The sequence below is a fragment of the Urocitellus parryii genome, chromosome 14 (genome assembly GCF_045843805.1).
Source record: "Urocitellus parryii isolate mUroPar1 chromosome 14, mUroPar1.hap1, whole genome shotgun sequence".
NCBI classification, from domain to species: Eukaryota; Metazoa; Chordata; class Mammalia; order Rodentia; family Sciuridae; genus Urocitellus; species Urocitellus parryii.
Window position 1 is genome coordinate 65,440,358 of NC_135544.1, and position 20,308 is coordinate 65,460,665.

General features: G+C 47.9%; 1 protein-coding gene across 2 annotated transcripts in view; it reads right to left on the bottom strand.

Annotated features, from left to right (window-relative positions):
• Mcph1 (microcephalin 1) overlaps nucleotides 1-20,308 on the bottom strand; it is a 191,138-nt gene that overhangs the window by 121,400 nt on the left and 49,430 nt on the right. For both annotated transcript variants that reach the window (XM_077792557.1, XM_077792558.1), the window contains 2 exons: nucleotides 5,188-5,225; nucleotides 2,625-2,787 (listed from right to left, as the gene is read on the bottom strand). In XM_077792557.1, coding sequence (XP_077648683.1) covers nucleotides 2,625-2,787; nucleotides 5,188-5,225 — 201 coding nt within the window. The remainder of the gene's footprint in view (nucleotides 1-2,624; nucleotides 2,788-5,187; nucleotides 5,226-20,308) is intronic.

The window sequence follows — 20,308 nt, forward strand, 5'->3', positions numbered from 1 at the left end:
AGAGGTCACCCTCTATCCTGCACAGCAGGAGAGCCACATGGGATCACTGCCTGGAAGCCAGATCTGGGGTCAAGGAGACAAGGACTTGTGACATTTGCCATGTAAGAGGAGGAGAAAGGGACACAGAAGGTCAAGAAATCCAGGCAAAGTTGTTTTTAAATTAAATTTAAGGTAGAAGGGATGATGTCAACATTAAATGCCGACGGGAGGCATCCAGGCCAGAGGCAGTGGTTGAAGAGGCTACGTGAACTTTTCACAGGTTTTCCAACTCATTGCTCCTGTGAGCACGTGTGCACAGTCCTCTGTGGGCTGACCCACAGAACACGGCAGTTCTAGCTCCTCGGACGTCTCGGTGCTGCTTCTATATCCAGACCCACGCCTGCCTTAACTCCTGGACCACTCACCTTTCTCTCCCAGTGCTTCCCTCCTTCCAGAACAAGGCAGACAGGACTGCACCATACCTGACCTCGGGGCATGGCGAGTTCCGTTCAGCATAATGCAACAGAGGGTCACCCAAGTTTCACATGGCATGTCTCTACCACCCACAAACTTTCCACTGTATGCATGGACCCGTTTGCTCATCCATTCACTTGCCCAGGAACATTTGTGTTCATAATCATATCTGGGTGATTTTAAGTAAAGCTACAAAAGCTACACACACTCATGCAGATTTCTGTGTGAACATAAGCTTTCATATCTCTGGGACAAATATCTGCCCCAGAGTAATCATTGCGGCTATTCTAGTAGAAATGTAATGTATCTTATTATACTCTTCATTTCTTTAATGACTAGTGGAATTGGGCATCTGTTCACGTACTTATTTGCCATCTGTGGATCTTTGGTGAGATGTTGCTTAAAAAAATTTATTTGGGCTCTATTCTTGAATTTTGAGAGTTCTTTACATATTCTGGATGTAAGTTTTTTGTCAGATACTAGATTGGCAAATATTAGTACTATTGAAAGGCCTCTGCAGTTCCTTTCTAATGTTCCTCACAGAGTGAAATTTTCCCGTTTTGATGGAGTTTAATTATCGATGTTCGATCTTTTTTAAATCAGCATTATAGCATTGTCAACATACAGGTCCTGCACACACATTAATGGGCTTACACTTTGTTATTTTGACTTGCATCCTGACGACTTGTTAAACTCAGTTCCTGGCTCTAAGACCTCTCAGCAGGTTTCCTGCAGTTGAGCACACGGACGCCGTGATGCCTGTGAACACAGCTTTTTCTGTCTTTTCCTTCGTGTTCCACGTGTGCTGCCATCATTCACTTCTCTGCTTCATGTTCTTCATTCCAGGCAGGAGTGTAGCCCAAACATTAGTTTATTAAATAATGTGTTTGACAGCTGGGGGTGTAGCACAGTGGCACGGTCCTTGCCAGTATGCCCGAGGTCCTGGGTTCTGTCCCCATTACTGCAAATAACACTGATAATGTCCTTGCCCACTTTGAGCAGGTAACTCAGGCAGAGTCAGCACCATCTACATTTCCTTCCAGTTCTGCTTTCATGGACAATCAGTGGAAAGCACTGATCAGTGCCAGACCTGAGCAGAGGCCTACAGATGTCCAGGGCCAACGGCCAATGCTAAATTCTCGTTTGCTTTCTCTGGACAGCTCAAAGTCTCAGAAGAATAGCCTGGGTACAGGATCCAGCTCAGACACATATATTCATGAAAAACGAAGATGGCTTTCCTCTGAAGCATGAAGGAAGGAGCTGAGTGAAGAAGACACTTTCTAAATTGGAAGCAAACAGGGAATTCATGCACTGAAACTAGAATTAAGTTCTATCTCATAAAAACAAACAAAAAGCTGTGCTAGTACTCAGGTAAGGTAATCCCTAGCTGCCACCAACGCAAACGGCACATTTTTCTAGAATTCCAACCTTTCGTACTTTGTGACTTTAAGCACTAAGCTCTTGGACCTCTTACTTGTAAGAGTGTTTCAGGGCCAAGTTACAACAAAGGAAAACAACTAGGGCCATTCTTAAAAGCACATCTGTGGTTTGTGTGCACAGTATAATTCCACTGGCTTAAATGAGTAAAGTATTAATATAACATCCGTGGGGGTAGAGGAGGGTGGACAGTGGAACACACAACAAGTACCCGACCAGCAAAGGGATGTCCACAGTGACCTCAGGCTGAGGTCAAAGTAAAAACAGGAGGAAGAGCAGAACACTTCAATCTTTATGAGTTTTGAAAATGATGATTTTTAAAAAGTAACCTTAATGCACCGAAATAAGGGCAAATAATGCCACAGATAGATGTGTGCAAGACAATCGTGTCCAATGGGATTGAATGAACATGTTCCATCCTAAGTAAGTCCATCTGTGAAAACAGTTGCTGGATTCTGTTGGCTTTCCAAACTGTCACTAGCACAGGTCACATTATTTCTTGGTCAAACAACAGAGCAAGGCTCGTTTGAGTGTAAGAAAACGTGCTTGGCGTTCCCAGTGCAAGTGTGTTCAGGTCTCATCACCGCTGAGGGGCTCCAGTGGCCCTGCCCTCCTGCCTCACGGCCTCCTCTGCACTGGCTGGAGGGCGCCCTGGTCGGCTCCCAGGGCCATCGCTGTGTACCACCGCACCCATCCAACACCCATAAGAGCAGCAGCTCCAGCACAGGGCTTACCCACTCGTAGGAGAGCACCCAGCAGCCACGTGCAATGCCCAGCAGTATGTTCAGGGTGCGCAGCGTCTTCCCGGCCAGCACGTGGGTGGTGGTCTCACAGACCTCTGGCGCAAAGGAAAAGCCTTTTAATTTATCCACCACCTGGATGATGATATTCTGCTTCCTGTCAAAGGAGGACACAAAATGAACGTCTGCTGCACATAAATCAAGGTGGTTACATTGAATAATTAGAAGCTTAGGGAAGCTAAGGTGTTAAGCCAGTTTTGGATATTGTGTTCATGCCTTAATTTTTAAAAAATTAGTGAAATGAGATTTAGAGAATAAATCTTCAGATCTCAATTCCAATTCATCTGTTTTAATGGCCCAGAAAAAAAGGCCCTAAGGTCATACACGCTTTCACAGGGTCGCTGGGTGGAGGAGGGACAGAGTCAGCATCAGAAACATTTGACACCAGCCCAGAGCTCTCCCCTCCACCCAATTACCCACTTCTTGGGCATGTGTGATCCCACGTGGGCATGGTCAGCACCAAATGCTTATTGTGAAAATATAACTTTTTTGTTTTATTTTTTAGTTGTAGTTGGTCACAATACCTTTAGTGTATTATTTATTTGTATGTGGTGCTGAGGATCGAACCAGGACCTCGCATGTGCTAGGCGAGTGTTCTACTGCTGAGCCACAAACCCAACCAAAATATAACACTTTTTGAGTGTCAAACTCAGTTTTTCTCCTAAAGGAGGAAAAAAACTTTTTATTAAGTCATCCTACCAAAGCTTAGAGCAAATTTGACAGAAAGCACCTTTCACAAAGTACTGTTCATCATCTTCTCTTAATGCCTTACAAACTTTCTTTTTAAATGTTCTAACTTTCTGAGCAAATGACTCTCAGGTCTCTCCTATCTCACAATGACCTTCCCAAGACTCTCAGTTCTAATGTGCCCTTCTCTCCCCCTCCCAGCACGGCTTGGGAATCCGTGGGGAGATGCCAGGACCTGAAATGCCACCCGAGCCCCACTCAGCAGGTTAAGAAGTGAGCGTCTGCCCTCTGCACAGGTGACTAGGGGGCAGAGGCAGTCTTCCATGCTGGCACAGCTTCCCCCCCTGAGTGTGGCTCTTGATCTCAGCTGATCTCCATGCACTGTCCACCTCTGGTGGTCAGGTGCTTCACCTGTGAGGCAAGGCTGTAACACCTTGGGCTCTGCAGGGCAGAGACGAGAGGGTCAGAACCCAGTCCAGCACCATCTGCACCAGGGGAGATGGGGCCAAGAATGTAGTCAAAATTATTAAATATAGAAAAAAGTAAGGACAAATAAGATAAAAGAAACTAACAGCAAAAATAAGTAAACCCCTCTAAAGTAATCTAAATAACTAATTTCTGAATATCTGATTTTCTCCATTGCCAGTCCGCCGGCTACCAGCAGATGTGCAAATGACTAGAAGTAGCTTTAGACCTGGACAGACCTTGCAGTATCAGACTGCCCAGGTCTCGTTCTTAAGGCACACAGCATTCTAGGATTAAAAAAAAACCAAAAACCAAAAAAAAACAAGAATATGGCCTAAATGAAAATTTTCTTTTTAAATTTTTTAATAAGAAAATGATAAACTTTTTTTTAAACCTAGGAACAAATGTGGACTTTTAAAACATTATGCCCGTATTCAATATTACATCTGTATTACTGTTTAAAATGTTCAATATATTTCATAATATATTTACAAAAATTAAAAGCGAGCTCCCCCCCACAACTACATGATGACCAGTTTTTAAAGAATCAGTTGTTTCATTTCCATACCACGGGCAGGAAAAGGAGCCTGCTTCAGAATGTGGCCCACACATGCGCTCTCCTGCAGTGAATTTTTCAGCAACATGCCGAATGTTTTGGTGCATATCTTAAAACCTCAAAACCTATGATGGTATATAAAAAACATCGTTTTCCCCTTCAAATAGGAATTCAACAATCTGTCCCAGGGAATATAGCCCTGTGTTTTTGTTGGATGCTCTCTGCTGCACTAAATGTTTAAGGGAGATGATAAGCGCAGGCCAGCAAGCCATTAACCCTTCGGCAAGATGCGAAGATGGCTGCCTGACACGGATTCAGGAAGGCTCTACCCAGGGCTCCTGGAGACCTTTCAGCAAAGTGCCGGCTGGTGCTGCTCCACTCACTGAACCTGTGTGGGAGGGAGGGCAGGCAATGCCATCAGGAGCTCAGCAGGCCCAGGAACAGCAAGGACAGGCCACCCCCCCCACACTGCCTGGACACCCCTCAGCTCTCCAGGATTAGGAAAAACAAAAACAAAAATCAAGACTATGGCCTAAATACTAGTTTTCTTTTTAAATTCTTTAATGAGAAAGTGATGAACTTTTTTAAAATCTAGGAACAAATATGGACTCCCCTTCAGCCAGTTTTAGTTTTCAATGATTTTCTAACTCACATATTAATTACATCCAATAAAAGTGACACAGTACAGACCTGTAACTGCCCCAAAGCGCACAGAACTACAGAATGCAAGCAAGGAGGACGACCAGATTTCACATTGAACAGAAAGTTATGAAAAGAACAAGGACTTACTCGGATGACATGCTGGTCATGACTAATGTTCTCGTTGGCTAGAGATTTCAAAAGAGAAGGAACAAAAAAAAACAGTAAAAAAAATGTTTTTCTCACAGAAATAAACTTTAATACTGTTTTTGAAAAGTTACATCACTTAAAAACAAACATTAAAACATATATCAAAGAAAAAAACCCTCTATATTCCCGGGAGAAACAGCCCACAAGATAGAAATTAAGATACTATTCCCAAACCCATCCCAAATAATCCAGACATGAAGTAGGAGAGAGATGTCCACCTACTGGCTGGAGGGCCTCTGGCCACATGGACATGCAGACCTGGTTGTGAGTGGTGAGAACTTCGAGGATGGCCTGCCCGAGGCTCCCTGGTGACCACACTAGCCCTGCAGATGTAGGTGTGGGTCAGCAGGCCCCACAGAGAAGCACGGGCCTTGCTTACAGTGCTGGCGTTTGCTACCGACTGGAGATGTACATGTTTTCTTAGAAGACTAAATACTCAGAAATAAATGCACACTTACTGTAAAAAAGCTCAAACGCTATAGAAAATAATAAAATATGAATCCTCTGTAACTGTACCAGCCAGAACCAATAATAATAATAATAATAATAATATATATATATATATTTTTTTTTCCTGACAATTTGGTGACCTATTGAGCCCAAAGTACACTCTCTGGGAGTCTGTTGGTGTACATTTTAATCTTTGTAGTAAACAACACAAAATGGAAACTAACAAAAGTACAACTGATTTGTGTGTCGATTTTATATCCTGCAACTACACTGAATCATTTATTACTGAACGTTTTATGGCTTGTATTTACCTGAATCCTCATGACCCGTGGGTTCCCTGGTGCACACGAGGTGCCTCCAACGTGGCCGACTGTGGGGCATGACCCTTAGCCAGGCACTCACATCACTCATGTCCTGAATGGCCAGCATGCAGCACATGAGGGACAGACAGGCTGACAGACGGCAGGCCTGGAGGGACCCGACGTCTGGGAGGCAGAGGAAGAACGTGGGGGGAGCACAAACCCGAGGACTGGCGACTGCTGCCCGTCCTTCTGCCAGCCTCCCGGAATATTCCACAGTTAGCTCTTCTGTATTTCATACTCCACACGTGGAACCCCACACGCAGCTCCCTGGGTCAGGTGGAGACCAGGGCTTTCCACGGCATCTCTGGTTATCAAACACCGGTGGCCAAAACCCAGGCCTGCTCTTCAGTACCATCCAGACAGGAATCAAAGGTGCACCGTGATGCACCACCCAAAATGGCTCTGTGGCACCACCCTAAAGAAACCTGTGGTGTTCCATTTGTAGGGGGTGCCCATCTCAGGACACCAGCAATGGGACACTGACAAGGGAACTCTCCATTACTGGAGCTGTGTAGTCGAGGCCTCCTCCCCGTGCTTCCCCCTGACCCACGCTAGCCCCCCGCCTGCTGCCGGCCCTCTGGCTTACACGCCAGCCCCTGCTGTGGCCCTCTGGCTTACACACCAGCCCCTGCTGTGGCCCTCTGGCTTACACACCAGCTCCCTCCTGGTGGTGGCCCTCTGGTTTACACCCCAGCTCCCTCCTGGTGGTGGCCCTCTGGTTTACACCCCAGCTCCCTCCTGGTGGTGGCCCTCTGGCTTACACACCAGCTTCAGAGTACCTGGAGGCAGTTCCCAGCGTCACATCTGCAGCAGGGCCCTATTCCCTGTGTTCCCCTTTCCTGGCATGTGCCCCGGAGTCTAATAAGGATCTCAAATCTAACGCCTTCAAAATAAACCTCTGCTCTCACCAGGTGATGAGGCCAGAAAAAGAAACCAGTGAGATCCAGATAAAGAAGAACTATCTGCTCACTGATGAGATTAATTTATATGCAGAAAGCCCTGAAGAATCCAGAAAAAAACCCCAGTAACTAATAATTCAACAAGTTGCAGGATATAAAACCAACACATAAAAGTCAATTATATTAGTATAAATGAGAAACAATTCAAAGAGGAAACTAAGAAAACAGTTCCATTTAAAATATCAAAAAGAATAAAATACTTGAAAATAAACTTAACCAAGGTACAAGATTTATGCCTTGAAAATTAAAAATATATTGCTGAAGCCCAGTAAAGTCGACCCAAGTACAGGAAACCGTTCCACGTTCACATGTGAGCTGACACTGTTAAGACAGCAGCACACCCCAGGGGCTCCCACAGAGGCAAGCCGAGGCCCGTCAGAAGCCCAATGGTCTTTTACTCTGTTTTTGCAGAAATGAAAAAAGGCCTCCCCCAAACTCCTGTGGGATTCCAGGAGTCCCACATTCCCAGGTCCAGAACCAGGCTGCAGAGCGACACATCTGAACTACGGGGGGCAGGCACAGGGACAGGCAAGCCACCTGGAAATAAAGGCTTGCCTCTGGGTCAGCGGGTTCTTTTCACAAGGACACAAGTGGGTGATGACAGTGTCTTCAACAAATGGTGCCAGAACACTGGACATACACATGGAAAAGGGAAAGCCGGACCCTCCCCCTACACCATGTATAAAAATCAACTTAAGAGACCAAATACCTATGTTTAAGAATAAAAATATAAAATTCCTACATGAAAAACTTCATGGTGTTAGACCTGACAACGGTCCCTTGAATATGGGACCGAGAGCTCAGGCAGAGGAGGACTGGGACTTGTGGAACCAGACAGGCCCCACAGGAAAGAAGTCTCCAGGAGAGGGAAAGGGCAACCCAGGGACGGGAGCCAACACTGCCGGCCACACCCTGATGGGCTGGCCACGTGGACTGTGGTAAAAAAGGCCAAAGCCCTAATTTAAAAAGTGGGCAGAGAAGACAAGCACGCGGGCAGCAAGCACGAGAAAACATGCTCTCCCGGAACTGGAATCCCACCTCAGTGACAGCAGCCTCCAGCCCGCCAGGTCGGCTGTTCAACAACACCCACAAACAGAGTGGAAGACAGCAGCGGGAAGGAGCAGGTCGGTGAAGCCTTCTGTGCTGCGGGGCTGGGTATGCAACAAAGGGAACGGCGACTCCACCAGAGTGACAGTGGGGGCAGCCCAAGGCCGAACACCAGGCTTCCTCTGATTGTGGTGCTGGGACATCAGACAGGTATGTTCTGAAGAGGAGAAATTCATTCTACCCAGTCCTGCAGACTGGGAAGACTGGAACTGGGGGGCCAGCCCTGGAAGGCTCTTCTTGGGGAGGCGTCCCATGGCAGAAGGCAGAAGGGCTCGCTGCTGCAGTAGAAGTGCTCTAGGGATGAACACACTAATCCTCACGAAGGTCCCACCCCGGGCACTGGGGACAAAGTCCCCAGCACACAAACTGAGACAGTCACAGCTGGGCTCAACCCACATCATTCAACAGATGAAGAACTAACAAAAGCTGGCAGACACACAACGGAAAACCACCCAGGCTGAGGAAGCACGGGCACTCTGGTACGTGCTCCAACACGGTGAACCTTGAAAACCCACTGGGAAAAGCCAGGAAAAAGGACAGCATGTCCAGGTCCCCTCCCGTGAGCTCCTGAGAGCAGGCACTTGCTCAGACAGAAAGCACTGCTGCATTCCAACCCCCAGGGCAGGGCCTGGAGGACAGCAAACATTTGTCTGATATTTATCATAAATGCATCAATGAAAAACTGGAGATGAAAGTCAATTTCTACAGATCAATGCATATATTTCATATTACCTATCAGTCTCTAATGTCGTATCTGTTAATATCATTCAAACAAATTGAGACCTCCATAGGGCGGGGGTGAAGTACAGCTTGAACAATTCCAAGTCAACAGGGCCACGGCAGCACGTCCCAGGCCCTGGGAGAGCAACTATCTCTATAAAGAAACTCCAAACCCTAAAGAGAAGGAAAAAATAGAGGGAAGGTAAGAAAGTGATCATACAAAAGAATACTGTTCTTCTGCATCCCTCTGGCTTGCAGATAGCTAAAGAGAAATCTGGAAGACCCAAGGTTCTTTCCTCAGGCCAGCTACAGGACCTGAGAGGCAAGTGCCCACAGAGTGTGGTGCGTACCCCCTTGGAGTGTGCCAGAGAGATGGCACCTGCCAAGGCTGTGAGACAAATGACCTGGCCCGTGTGCCAGTGAGTAAAAAGAGCAATCTACAGTAACAGCACGTGGATCCGCTTCCTGATAGTTTGAGCAAGAGATTGGAAAACATATGCAGAATGATTCCTCTGGCTAATCAACGAAGCTCCTAAGAACATGACAGCTACTGATGTCTGCAACTACTTGGAAACAAACTGAAAGATGAGAAGCTTGGTGGATGAAGACATGGAGAGAGAGATGGTAAATACAGCCCAACAAAGGAAGTGAGCAGGCCCTTCACAGAAGAAAAATGAGTGCTCAACAAATATATGAAAAAGCGTGAAACATCTCTAGCATTACAGAAATGCAAATAAAACTACACTGAGAGTCCATCTTAATCCAGTCAGAATGGCAGTTATCGAGAATACAAGTAACGGACAGGCTCAGTGGTAGAGTGCTTGCCTAGCACACGTGAGGCACTGGGTTCGATTCTCAGCACCACATAAAATAAAGTAAAGGTACTGAGTCTACTTACAACTAAAAAAAAATTTTTAAATAATACAAGTAATAATAACTGTTGGTGAGGGTATAGGGAAAAGGAATGCTCATATATTTCTGGTGGGACTGCAAATTGATGCAACTACCATGGAAAGCAGTATAGATTCCTCAGAAAACTTAGAATGGAATCACCATTTGACCCAGTTATCCCACTCCTCAGTTTATACCCCAGGGATTTAAAGTCAGCATACTACAGCAACACAGCTACATCAATGTTTATAGCGGCTCAATTCACAATAGCTAAGCTACAGAACCAATCTAAGTGCCCCTCAACAGATAAATGGATAAAGAAACTGGTATATACACACAATGGAATACTACTCAGCCTTAAGAATGAAATTACGGCATTTGCCAGTAATTGGATGGAACTGGAGACTATCATAGTAAGTGAAATAAGCCAATCCCACAAAACCAAAGGCTAAATGTTCTAATATTCAGATGCTAACAATCGAGAGTGTGTGTGTGTGCTGGGGGGAGAATAGACATTCATTGAATTAGACAAAGGGGAATGAAAGGAGGGAGGAGGAATGGAAATGGAGAAAACGGAACCAATTGGACATAACGTTCATATATGAACACATGACCAGTGTAACTCCACATCATGTACACCACAAGAATAGAAGTTATACTCTATGTATATCAAAATACACTGTCATGCGTAACTAAAGAGAAAAAAAAATCTGAAAAAAGAGCCCAAAGGTAACAGTTATGAAGTCAGGGCTGGGGGGAAAACTGGAACACAGCACTGCTCACCACACACGCTTCAGGGGTAGGGTTCCCTGTCTGTCACTGTTTCTGATCTAGTGACAACTAAGTAGAAAACTCTTAGTAATGCAAATAATTCTTGTCTTTGGCATTTCTGTCACTGTGTTCTTTTGATTCTCCTTTGACAGGAAAAAACGGTTTTCTGGTTTGCTTGTAAGTTAATGAATTAAATGGAATCCTTATGATGTATTTATTTTAGTCATGGAGTCACTCTGACAGTCTTCAAGGTGTCCCCTGGGCTGAGAGGAGCTCTGCAGGGAGGCGGAGCTCTGCAGGGAGGCGGAGCTCTGCAGGGAGGCGGAGCTCTGCAGGGAGGCGGAGCTCTGCAGGGAGGCGGAGCTCTGCAGGGAGGCGGAGCTCTGCAGGGAGGCGGAGCTCTGCAGGGAGGCGGAGCTCTGCAGGGAGGCGGAGCTCTGCAGGGAGGCGGAGCTCTGCAGGGAGGCGGAGCTCTGCAGGGAGGCTCAGCTCTGCAGGGAGGCTCAGCTCTGCAGGGAGGCTCAGCTCTGCAGGGAGGCTCAGCTCTGCAGGGAGGCTCAGCTCTGCAGGGAGGCTCAGCTCTGCAGGGAGGCTCAGCTCAGGCAAGGCTTTCCCTGCCTGCAGAGGTGGATCCTACCAGTGGTGGTAGAAGAACAGTGAATTCCATTTTTCTACCTTCTCTACCTTTAACTTTCCCCTTTGCTAGCTTTTAGCTTTGTTTTGCTTCCTTCGTGGATAAGTTATGGAGAAAGCGACATGCAGAAACTGGCTTGTATGAGCTGATCGTTTGGGTGTTCCACACAAGTGAATTTAAGCATCAGAGAAATCTATTCTCTTTGGTGGCAGAAACAGAGAATCTAGTTATATTTTTTGCAATTGCTAAATTTGGCCCAAGGTGGCTTTTGTATCTTGAGTCCACATGTGATGGGCTAGATGAAGGCCTAACTCAGGGTCCACTTTTGTAATGGACAGCTGAGTTCCAGCCCAGCACAAGCCGGCCAATTTTGTTGCTGCCAGTGGGCAGCCAATCAGGTCTTGTGTCCCTAAGCACCATCTGCCCTGCTGTGGAGCGGAGCTTTCTGAACCTTCTGGTTCTGAGGGCTGTCCAACCAGCAAACTATTCTTTGTCATAGTTTGTTGAAAGCTTTAGGAACAAGATATATATATATATGTATATAGTTTGGGGTAAAGCATTGCCCAGCCTCCAGAAGGCCCTGGGTTTAATCCCAAGTACCACATTAAATAACAAAAAAGAAAGTCTTAATTTCTACAGTTTTGAAGTCAGAAATGGGATTCAAAGTAGCCCATTCTGCCAGCAGCTGCACCAAGCCAACAGGTGAAGCACCTTTAGGGTCTGTGACTCCTCCAGCAACTGGGGTGCCGGTCAGTCCTCTTGGTTCCCACCCCGACATACTGTGTTTTTAAGTTTTACAAGTTCATGAGAGCAACGTTTGGACTGCACAGAGCCCAGGACTAGACCCTGCTAGAGGCTGTAGATTTATGTGGGTCAGACAGAAATCAAGACTGGCTTGGAAAGATGGGTCCATCTGAGTTCAGGGAGTCCAGGTGCCTCTACCTCAGTTGACATGAGACTGATGCTGACTGATGGCTCTGACTGTATCTTAAGCTTCAGGAGAGGGAGGGAGGGAGGGAGGGGGAGAGAGAGGGGGAGGGGGAGAGAGAGGGGGGAGAGAGAGGGGGAGGGGGAGAGAGAGGGGGAGGGGGAGAGAGGGGGGGAGGGAGAGGGAGAGGGAGAGAGAGAGAGAGAGAGAGAGAGAGGAGAGAGAGGGGGGGAGGGAGGAAGGGAGGGAGGGAGAGGGAGGGAGAGAATGGCCATTATCAAGCATACAAGCAACAATAAACGTTGGCAGAGATATGGGGGAAAAGGCACACTCATACACTGCTGGTGGGACTGCAAATTGGTGCAACCAGTCTGGAAAGCAGTATGGAGATTTCTCAGAAAACCAGAAATGGAACCACCATTTGACATTTGACCCACTCCTCAGTTTATATCCAAAGGACTTAAAAATCAGCATACTACAGTAATGCACTCACATCAATGTTTACAGCAGCTCAATTCACAATAAATACCTAAGCTATAGGAACCACCCTAGGTGCCCCTCGACATTTGCTTGGGTAAGTAAAACATGGTATATATACACATAAGAAACTACTCAGGCATAAGGGAAAAAATGATGGCATTTGCTGGTAAATGGAGCTGGCGAATATCAAGCTAAGTGAAATAAGTCAATCCCAAAGAACCAAAGGCCAAATGTCTTCTGATATGTGGATGCTAATTCACAATGCGGGGGGTGGGTGCAGGCTAGGAAAGATAGAAGTACTTCAGACTAGACAGAGGGGACTTAAGGGAGGGTAGGATATATGATTACATGATCTGTGTAATTCTACATCATGTACAACCAGAAGAACGAGAAGTTACGGTACTGAACAACACAACATACCGATCGTTCTCCCAACTTTGCTCTTACAGAAGGCTTAATTACGAAGGGGGCTGGTAGTGTTGTTGCTTTATCCCTGTCTTTATACAGCTGCCACATACATTAAAGAAAGTTATCAAGAGAAAGAAACACGTGTTAATAGAAGAGATAACGGCAGATGACAACCTTGAGCTTCCAAGAGTCTCTCCTGTTTCTTCTGCTGAGTCTCTGGGTTACTGGAATGCAAGTCACCAGGTTAACAACATAACTGGACACCCTTTAAGCCAGACTGTTCTCAGCAGATGATGGTCCATATCTGCCATCAGACTGTGGCATGCGTTGGATCTGGAACGTCTCCCAAAGGCTCACGGCTTGAAAGCTGGTCCCCAGGGCAGCAGTGTTCAGGGACAGCTCTTGGGAAACTGGATCATGAGCGCTCTGCCCTCTGAGTGCATTAACCTGAGGGCTTCACAGCAGAGCAGGGTGGAGGCTGTAGGAGGCAGGAGCTACTTGAAGGAGCAGGTCCTCAGGGACCTGTGGTGCCCCCCCCTTCTTGACCACCTGAGGTGAGCAGCTCTTCTCTGCCAAGCCCTCCCCATCATGATTTTCTGCTTTGTAACAGGCCCAAAGCAATGGAGGCGCTGACTTCGGACTAAAACTCTGAAACCATGAGCCAGCACAGATCTCCCCTCCTCTAGCTTTTTCTCATCTGTTTTGTCAGCAAGGAAAAGCAGACAACAGTCCCAACGGACTGCGATAACTGGATCCGAGTGCTACTGAACCCTTGGTTCTCAGGGGCTTCTGGTAGGACTACTCTCTGTGTTTTGAGCCTGACAAAATGATGGGTTGCAAACTCTTAGGTCTTAAATGTTTGAATGCAGCCATCTGGGAGTCACACTTTGACCATATAAATAAGAACAAAGAATTATATTCAACTGATGTGACGACAACTCGTGAGTTCCATACGGAGATCAAATACATCCATAACAGTGACAGACCATGGAATTCACGCTCAAGGTTTTGGTCAATCGAAATTGAGAGGCTGCATGCCTGTAGCTTAGAATGCTATCACTACTGGAAACCCCAAAACCCCACAATCACACAAGAATATTCAGAAGACAGAGAAACTCTGCTGCCAGTAGACAGAACAAGCCCAGCTCAGGGAGGCTTGCCGCTCCCGTGTGGGTGCACACTCGACGGCCACCTCGTCTTCAGGTCTCATCTAAGAGATGCCACACTAGATCACTCCCAGAGCACCACTAGATCAATGATTCTGCTGAAAGTCAGCCTTGACAATAGGAGTTCTGCAAACCACAATCTTCATCATATGTCATTACAGGGGAATATGAGCCACTTCTCAATGCAGTAATTTATCTATATAACCTCTTCTTCGTCACATTTTAACCACAGTGATGAAGAAGCTGGGAAATTTAACTACTTTAATAAGGGTAACCTGGCCCTCCCACTCCCAATGCCATCTACAGTGTAAGACGATAGTACTAATGCACAAACCTAGTCAGTAAATTTCATGTAATGTCACTGGAAAAGACCAAAAGGACAAACTAACATAAAGATCAACAAATTAAGTGCTGAAAAATCGAATAGATCTTTACATTTGAGTCTTGGATAGGTACGTTATATATGCCTATTTTGTTGAAAGTCAATTCTCTGCAACAAAGTTGAACTTAGTTAACTGAGCCCTATGTCCCTAGAAAACAGAGGAATGGTCAAGGAACCTCCGTGGCCTGCCTCCTGAGAAGAGGCTAATCCAAAGGACCCCTCTGCTCTCCCAGAGTCCAAGCCGACACCCACTCCACTCCTGGTCTGCGACTCAGAAGACCACAGCTATCACCTCCCCCAGGGCGTAAGACTCGCTAGTGATGCCGTTGGCCTGCTCCTAGAGCCCCTTCCTTTCCTCTGGAACAGCTCTACTGCAGCAGTTTGAACAGCACCATCTTAATGGGCGCATTTGACTTTCCCAGTTTGGCTGCTCTGGCTGAGGTCTTGCTTCCTGGTCCAGGAAAAGGGGACCCTAGGTGACCAGTATGCCTCACTCCTGAATGGAGATCCAGGGACCTATGGCAGAGTCCAGCTCCTAATATTGAGCTCTAGACTTGTCAGTTGGGAGCATGATAGAAAAAAATATTCAAAATTAAATTCTTATGTCTTCTGTCAGCTTCTTTTGGCTTCATGGTCTGACCTTTTGGTGATCTTTATGAATAGACAGTTTAGAGAGATCTTGTCTTTGTTGGTGAAAACAACGCAGAATCCAATTCATGAAAATTGTCAGTTTCTTTTCTTTTCTGAATTAAGCTCAAAACAACTAAGAATTTCATACCACCAGGAAGCAGATACACTGAGGGTTTTTGTTTTTGTACATATGCCTGATCCCGACTGAAATTCTAGAACTAAAGCTATAAACTATTTTATGTGTTTATGTGCCTGTACTACAGACACAACACTGTAGTGAACACACATAAGTTTAACTTTCTTGTACACAAGCAGCGCTCAATCACCTTTAACAGTTCCAGGTCTAAACCTGCCTCCTCCAGGTCTCCAGATGGTTGCCTTATACAACCTCCTCCTCCTTACTCTTAGCAAGGTTCATACACGTTTCTCAACTTCTAGTTTCTGAAAACAATGAGGATGTATGTCAAGTCAAGATTTTAAGGAATGAGTAAACGTTTTACTTGCCCAGCATCTGTGCTGACACTCTTGGGGTCACAGCACTGGCACATGTAATTTCTACGCTCCCATGAGATGGAGAGGCCAGGACCTCTCCAGAAGACAGATGGATATGCGCCTACTTGACTAGTCCCACTGACGCTCACACCTACACCACAGTGACCATCTCTCAGTCACAGCCTGGTGCCACAGAGCTTGTTCTAGCTTTCTCTAAACCTGCCAGGAAATGCTCCATGGCAATCCTATTTGGGTAACACCCTAGACCCAGATCAAGGAATGGGCCCTTAGTATGTCCCTGGTTCTTCAATCCTTCCTCACCTGACCTGGGGATGGAGGACTGCCCTCCTGATCTGCAGCAAACTGCTCAGGAAGTGTAGGTAATGTCTTTGACCTCATTCCCTTATTGAGGCAGTAAGTGGTGGTATGCGGAAGTTAGCTTCCAGCTGAACAGCAAGGGCTACCCGCACCCCCCCCCCCGCTGGACTCCCCTGGGATGTCAGGGAGCATTCAAAGAAGCATTCCCAGGACCAAAGAGATAGCCAGGTCAGTGTAAACAGGACACAGGTCAGATATGAGCACCAACGTGTCGGCCAGGACAAAAAAGGGTGCTGTGTGAGAGACCGTAGTTGTGGGTCAGAGCTCTCTATGCATTGGCCCCTACCTGGTGAAAAAAGTGTCCACAAGAGGCCCCAAAGCACCTGGGTTCCTGTTGTGGAAGGTGCCAATTTATGGCGGGGGCCCTCAAACAGCTGTTGCCTCCAACCTGATCTCAGCTTCAGGCTGGTCCAACGCCCCGCCCTGCCCCTCGGCCCTGAGGTTCTTCAGGCCTAGCTTCACCCTCTGACGGCTATTAGGCTACTGACCACGATCTGCCTGACTGTGAGGGTCGAGTGTCCTTGCCTCGGGTGTTCCCCATTGTGAGCACAAACACCACCCCAATCTGAACAGCCAGCCCTTGGATGTTCAGTACATCCTGCCCCCTATGCGCCCCACGTCTGTGTCGACGGCCCCCTAGCCGTGCTGCAACCTCTGCCCCCTATATGCCGCACGTCTGTTAAGTCCCCCCTGGCCGCTGGGCCCTCTGCCCCTGGACACACCGCATGTCTGTGTTGAGCGCCCCCTAGCCATGCAGTGCCCTCTGCCCCCATATGTGCCCCACATCTGTGTTGAGCGCCCCCTAGCCATGCAGTGCCCTCTGCTCCCGTACGTGCCCCACATCTGTGGTAAGCGCCCCCTGGACGCGCTGTGCCGTCTGCCCCAGGATGCGCCCACGTCTGTTTGAGCGCCTCCTAGCGGTACAATACCCTCCACCCCCATACGTACCCCACACCTGTGCTAAGCGCCCCCAAGCCATGCAGCGCCCTCTGCCTCAGTACGTGCCCCATGCCAGTGTTGAGCACCTCCTAGCAGTGCAGTGCCCTCTGCCCCCATATGTGCCCCACGTCTGTATTGAGCGCCCCCTAGTCATGCAGTGCCCTCTGCCCCCGTACATGCCCCACGTCTGTGTTGAGAGCCCCCTAGCCATGCAGTGCCCTCCAACCCCATACGTGCCCCATGTGTGTTAAGTGCACCCTAGCTTTGCTGTGCCCTCCACCCCCCGTACATGCCCTCCAACCCCGTACGTGCCCCACGTCTGTGTTAAGCACCCCCTGGCTACGCTGTGTCCTCTGCCCCGTGCGTGCCGCATGTTTGTGTTGAGCGCCCCCTAGGCGTGCAGTTCCCTCTGCCCCCGTACATCTTGAGTGCCCCCTAGCTGTGCAGTGCTCTGCCCCTATGTGTCACACACCTGTGTTGAGTGCCCCTCTAGTTGTGCTGTGCGCTCTACCCCTACGTGCCCCACGTCTGTGTTAAGTGCCCCTAACCATGCAGTGCCCTCTGTCTCCGTGCGTGCCACACGACTGAGTTGAGTGCCCCTTAGCCATGTAGTGACCTCTGCCCCGTAAGTGCCCCACGTCTGTGTTGAGTGCCCCCTAGCCGTGCTGTGCAGTCTGCCCTGTACGTGTCCCATCTGTCAAGTGCCCCCTAGCTGTGCGGTGCCCTGTCCCCTATGTGCCGCACACCTGTTGAGTGCCCCCCTAGCCGTGCTGTGCCCTCTGCCCGCTACGTGCCCCACGTCTGTTAAGCGCCCCCTAGCTGTGCAGTGCCTTCTGTACCCTTTGTGCCGCACGCCTGTTGAACAACCCCTAGCTGTGCTGTGCGCTCTGCCACTGTACTTGCAGCATGTCTATTTACACACCTGGGAAGAGGTTTGACGAAGGCTGTGAAGACCAAGACACGACTGGCTCAGCTGGCCTTTCACTGAAACCTTATAAAGCTATATAGCATAAATAAACTTCCAAGTTTGCCTTTGGTGGGTTTCAAATTAAAATTGACAAAGGAGGAGGAAGCCCTGGCATAATTAGAGTAGACAGACTCAGGTTCCCTCTGAGAAAGGGCACTGTCCCTGGACATGGCCCAGTCAGGGCTGACATACATGTGAGCCACAGCAAGGCTCCAATCACAGGACCAGGTTGGGGATCCAGAGGTGGTCAGGTCATCCCTGCCCTCGAGAAGCCACTAGGATTCCGAGGGCCTCCTCGACCATTTTCAAGCCATTACAATCCAATCATATCTATGATCAGATACAAGCACAGTCCAGAGTGCAGAGAGAAGAGAACTCTGCCCAGCACCTTACAGAAACAAGTGACAAGCTCAGGCTGCGAGGAGGAAGAGGAGTTGGCCGATGGGAAAGGCCTGCAGCGGGCGCGTGTGAAAGACAGTGGCTCCGGGGAGCCTGGAGAGGTGCCCCTGGCTTCACCAAGATGCTGCCTAGGTGACAGACGTTGTAGAAGCTCTTAGGGCAGCAAATAACTGTCCCAAGTGGAGTTAAGGGGACAGAGGCGACTCCCACAAAAGCCTGGATGGGAAAGGGTGGAGGTGCCACCACACCCATGAGGACGAAAAGGGGACGCTGGACTCCATGACGGGAGTGGCAACGCCCAAGGGCAGCAGGGGTTCTGCGCAGGTGGACATGGGTGACAGAGGGCCTCCTGGGCTGTCTCTCTCTGCCACACAGAGGCTCAGGGCTGCTAGCCCAGCCAGGCAGGAGGCAGAGGCAGGGAGTTGCGAGGGTGAGGCCAGCTTGGGCGACTCCAGGAGACCCCAACTCAAAAGAAAAATGGGCTGGGATATGGCTCAGTAGTAGAGCACTAGCCTGCCAGTGTGAGGCCCCAGGTTCAATCCCCAGCACTGCAACAGGACATCTGTTTACTTCTGGCGGAGTATAGCCGTGGAGGATTAAGCCATGAACATCTTTTACTTCTCCACAATGGCAACACCTTAACAGCAGTCCTTAGACCGTGGCCAACTCTTGTGCAGAGAATTGGAGAGAGAATCAGGCTAGTCACCTGGCAATGGACGAGTTCAGAGAAAAGGGGGACCTTCCTAATCTTACTAGGAAGGAAGGAACGGCCTACAGCAGTGCCGTGGGTGTTCCCCAGCCCGGGACGTCACAGATTAAGAACCATCTGTACATCTGCCACTAATGGAGCCAAAAGAAGCCTCCACAAAGTGAGGGGTCCACTGATTGTCTCGGTACGCTGTCAGCAGGGCACAGCTGGCAGCAGGACACGGCTTGGGGCCCCACAGGCTTATGTGTGTTCACAGGCTCACTATATTTATGCAACCCAAGAACAAATGAATGCATAAGCACACAACGCTAACATCCAGCCTACTGCACGAAGGTCTCAGATATGGAAAAACATCAAGATGGTACTAGCAGACAGCCCCCAGAAAAGCTAGAAACTTGAAGCTGCTGTTTGCAAGTGCATTCATATAACGTTTATTTTCCACTCTGGTCACAACTTTTCCCTTTTTGAAGTACCCATTACAAAAAGAAAACAAGCCTTTTATGTTTTTGATTGTTATTCAATGGAAATAGAAGAGGCAGGACTCTTCCTGGATGGGAAGGTGCTGGTCCATGCAGTGACAAAGCCCGATACGATAGGCCAGGAGACACCCCAACCAGAAGCCAGTGGGCACCTGGATCACTGCACTGGCTCCAGAAATGGGGGGGCAGGGGGTGAGGAAGGGAGGGAAGGGAGAGCATGACATTTGGGAAATGCGGTGGTTGATTTCTTTTACTAAGATCAAAGGTAAGTCAAACAAATGTACTTGTTTTATTAGCAATAAAAAAAATTAAAACATGCTTTGAAGTCTTTTGGGTTTAGGTACCAGTTTTTAGGTAAATAGTAAAAGCTACTTTTCCTTTAAAAGAAATGAAGTAAGGAGATAGTCCACATATGTGCAAAGATTAGTGATCTGTTCACTACTGATAAGCTACTGATAAGTCCATGTAAATATATGAGCACTATCAGAATCAATTATATGAATTTTGACTAGAGAGAAAATTAAACAGACCGAGTCAAATATGACAAAAAATAAACTCTGGAGAAGTGCCCTCACACCTCTCCCTGTGGATATTCTTTGATCAGAGTCCTGGAGGCCACGTCATTTTTCTTCTAAAGAGCCTTGCCCATGTCCCCAGGCTCCATGCTCACAACCAAGCAGCTCACAATGTGTCCTTCATGCTGTTGATCCCCGCCTTTCACTTGATGGATTTCACGCCCTGCAAAGCTGAAAACTGGACCTAAGTACTTCTTTATATCAATAGTTCATAACTTCATTTTCCTTCCTTATA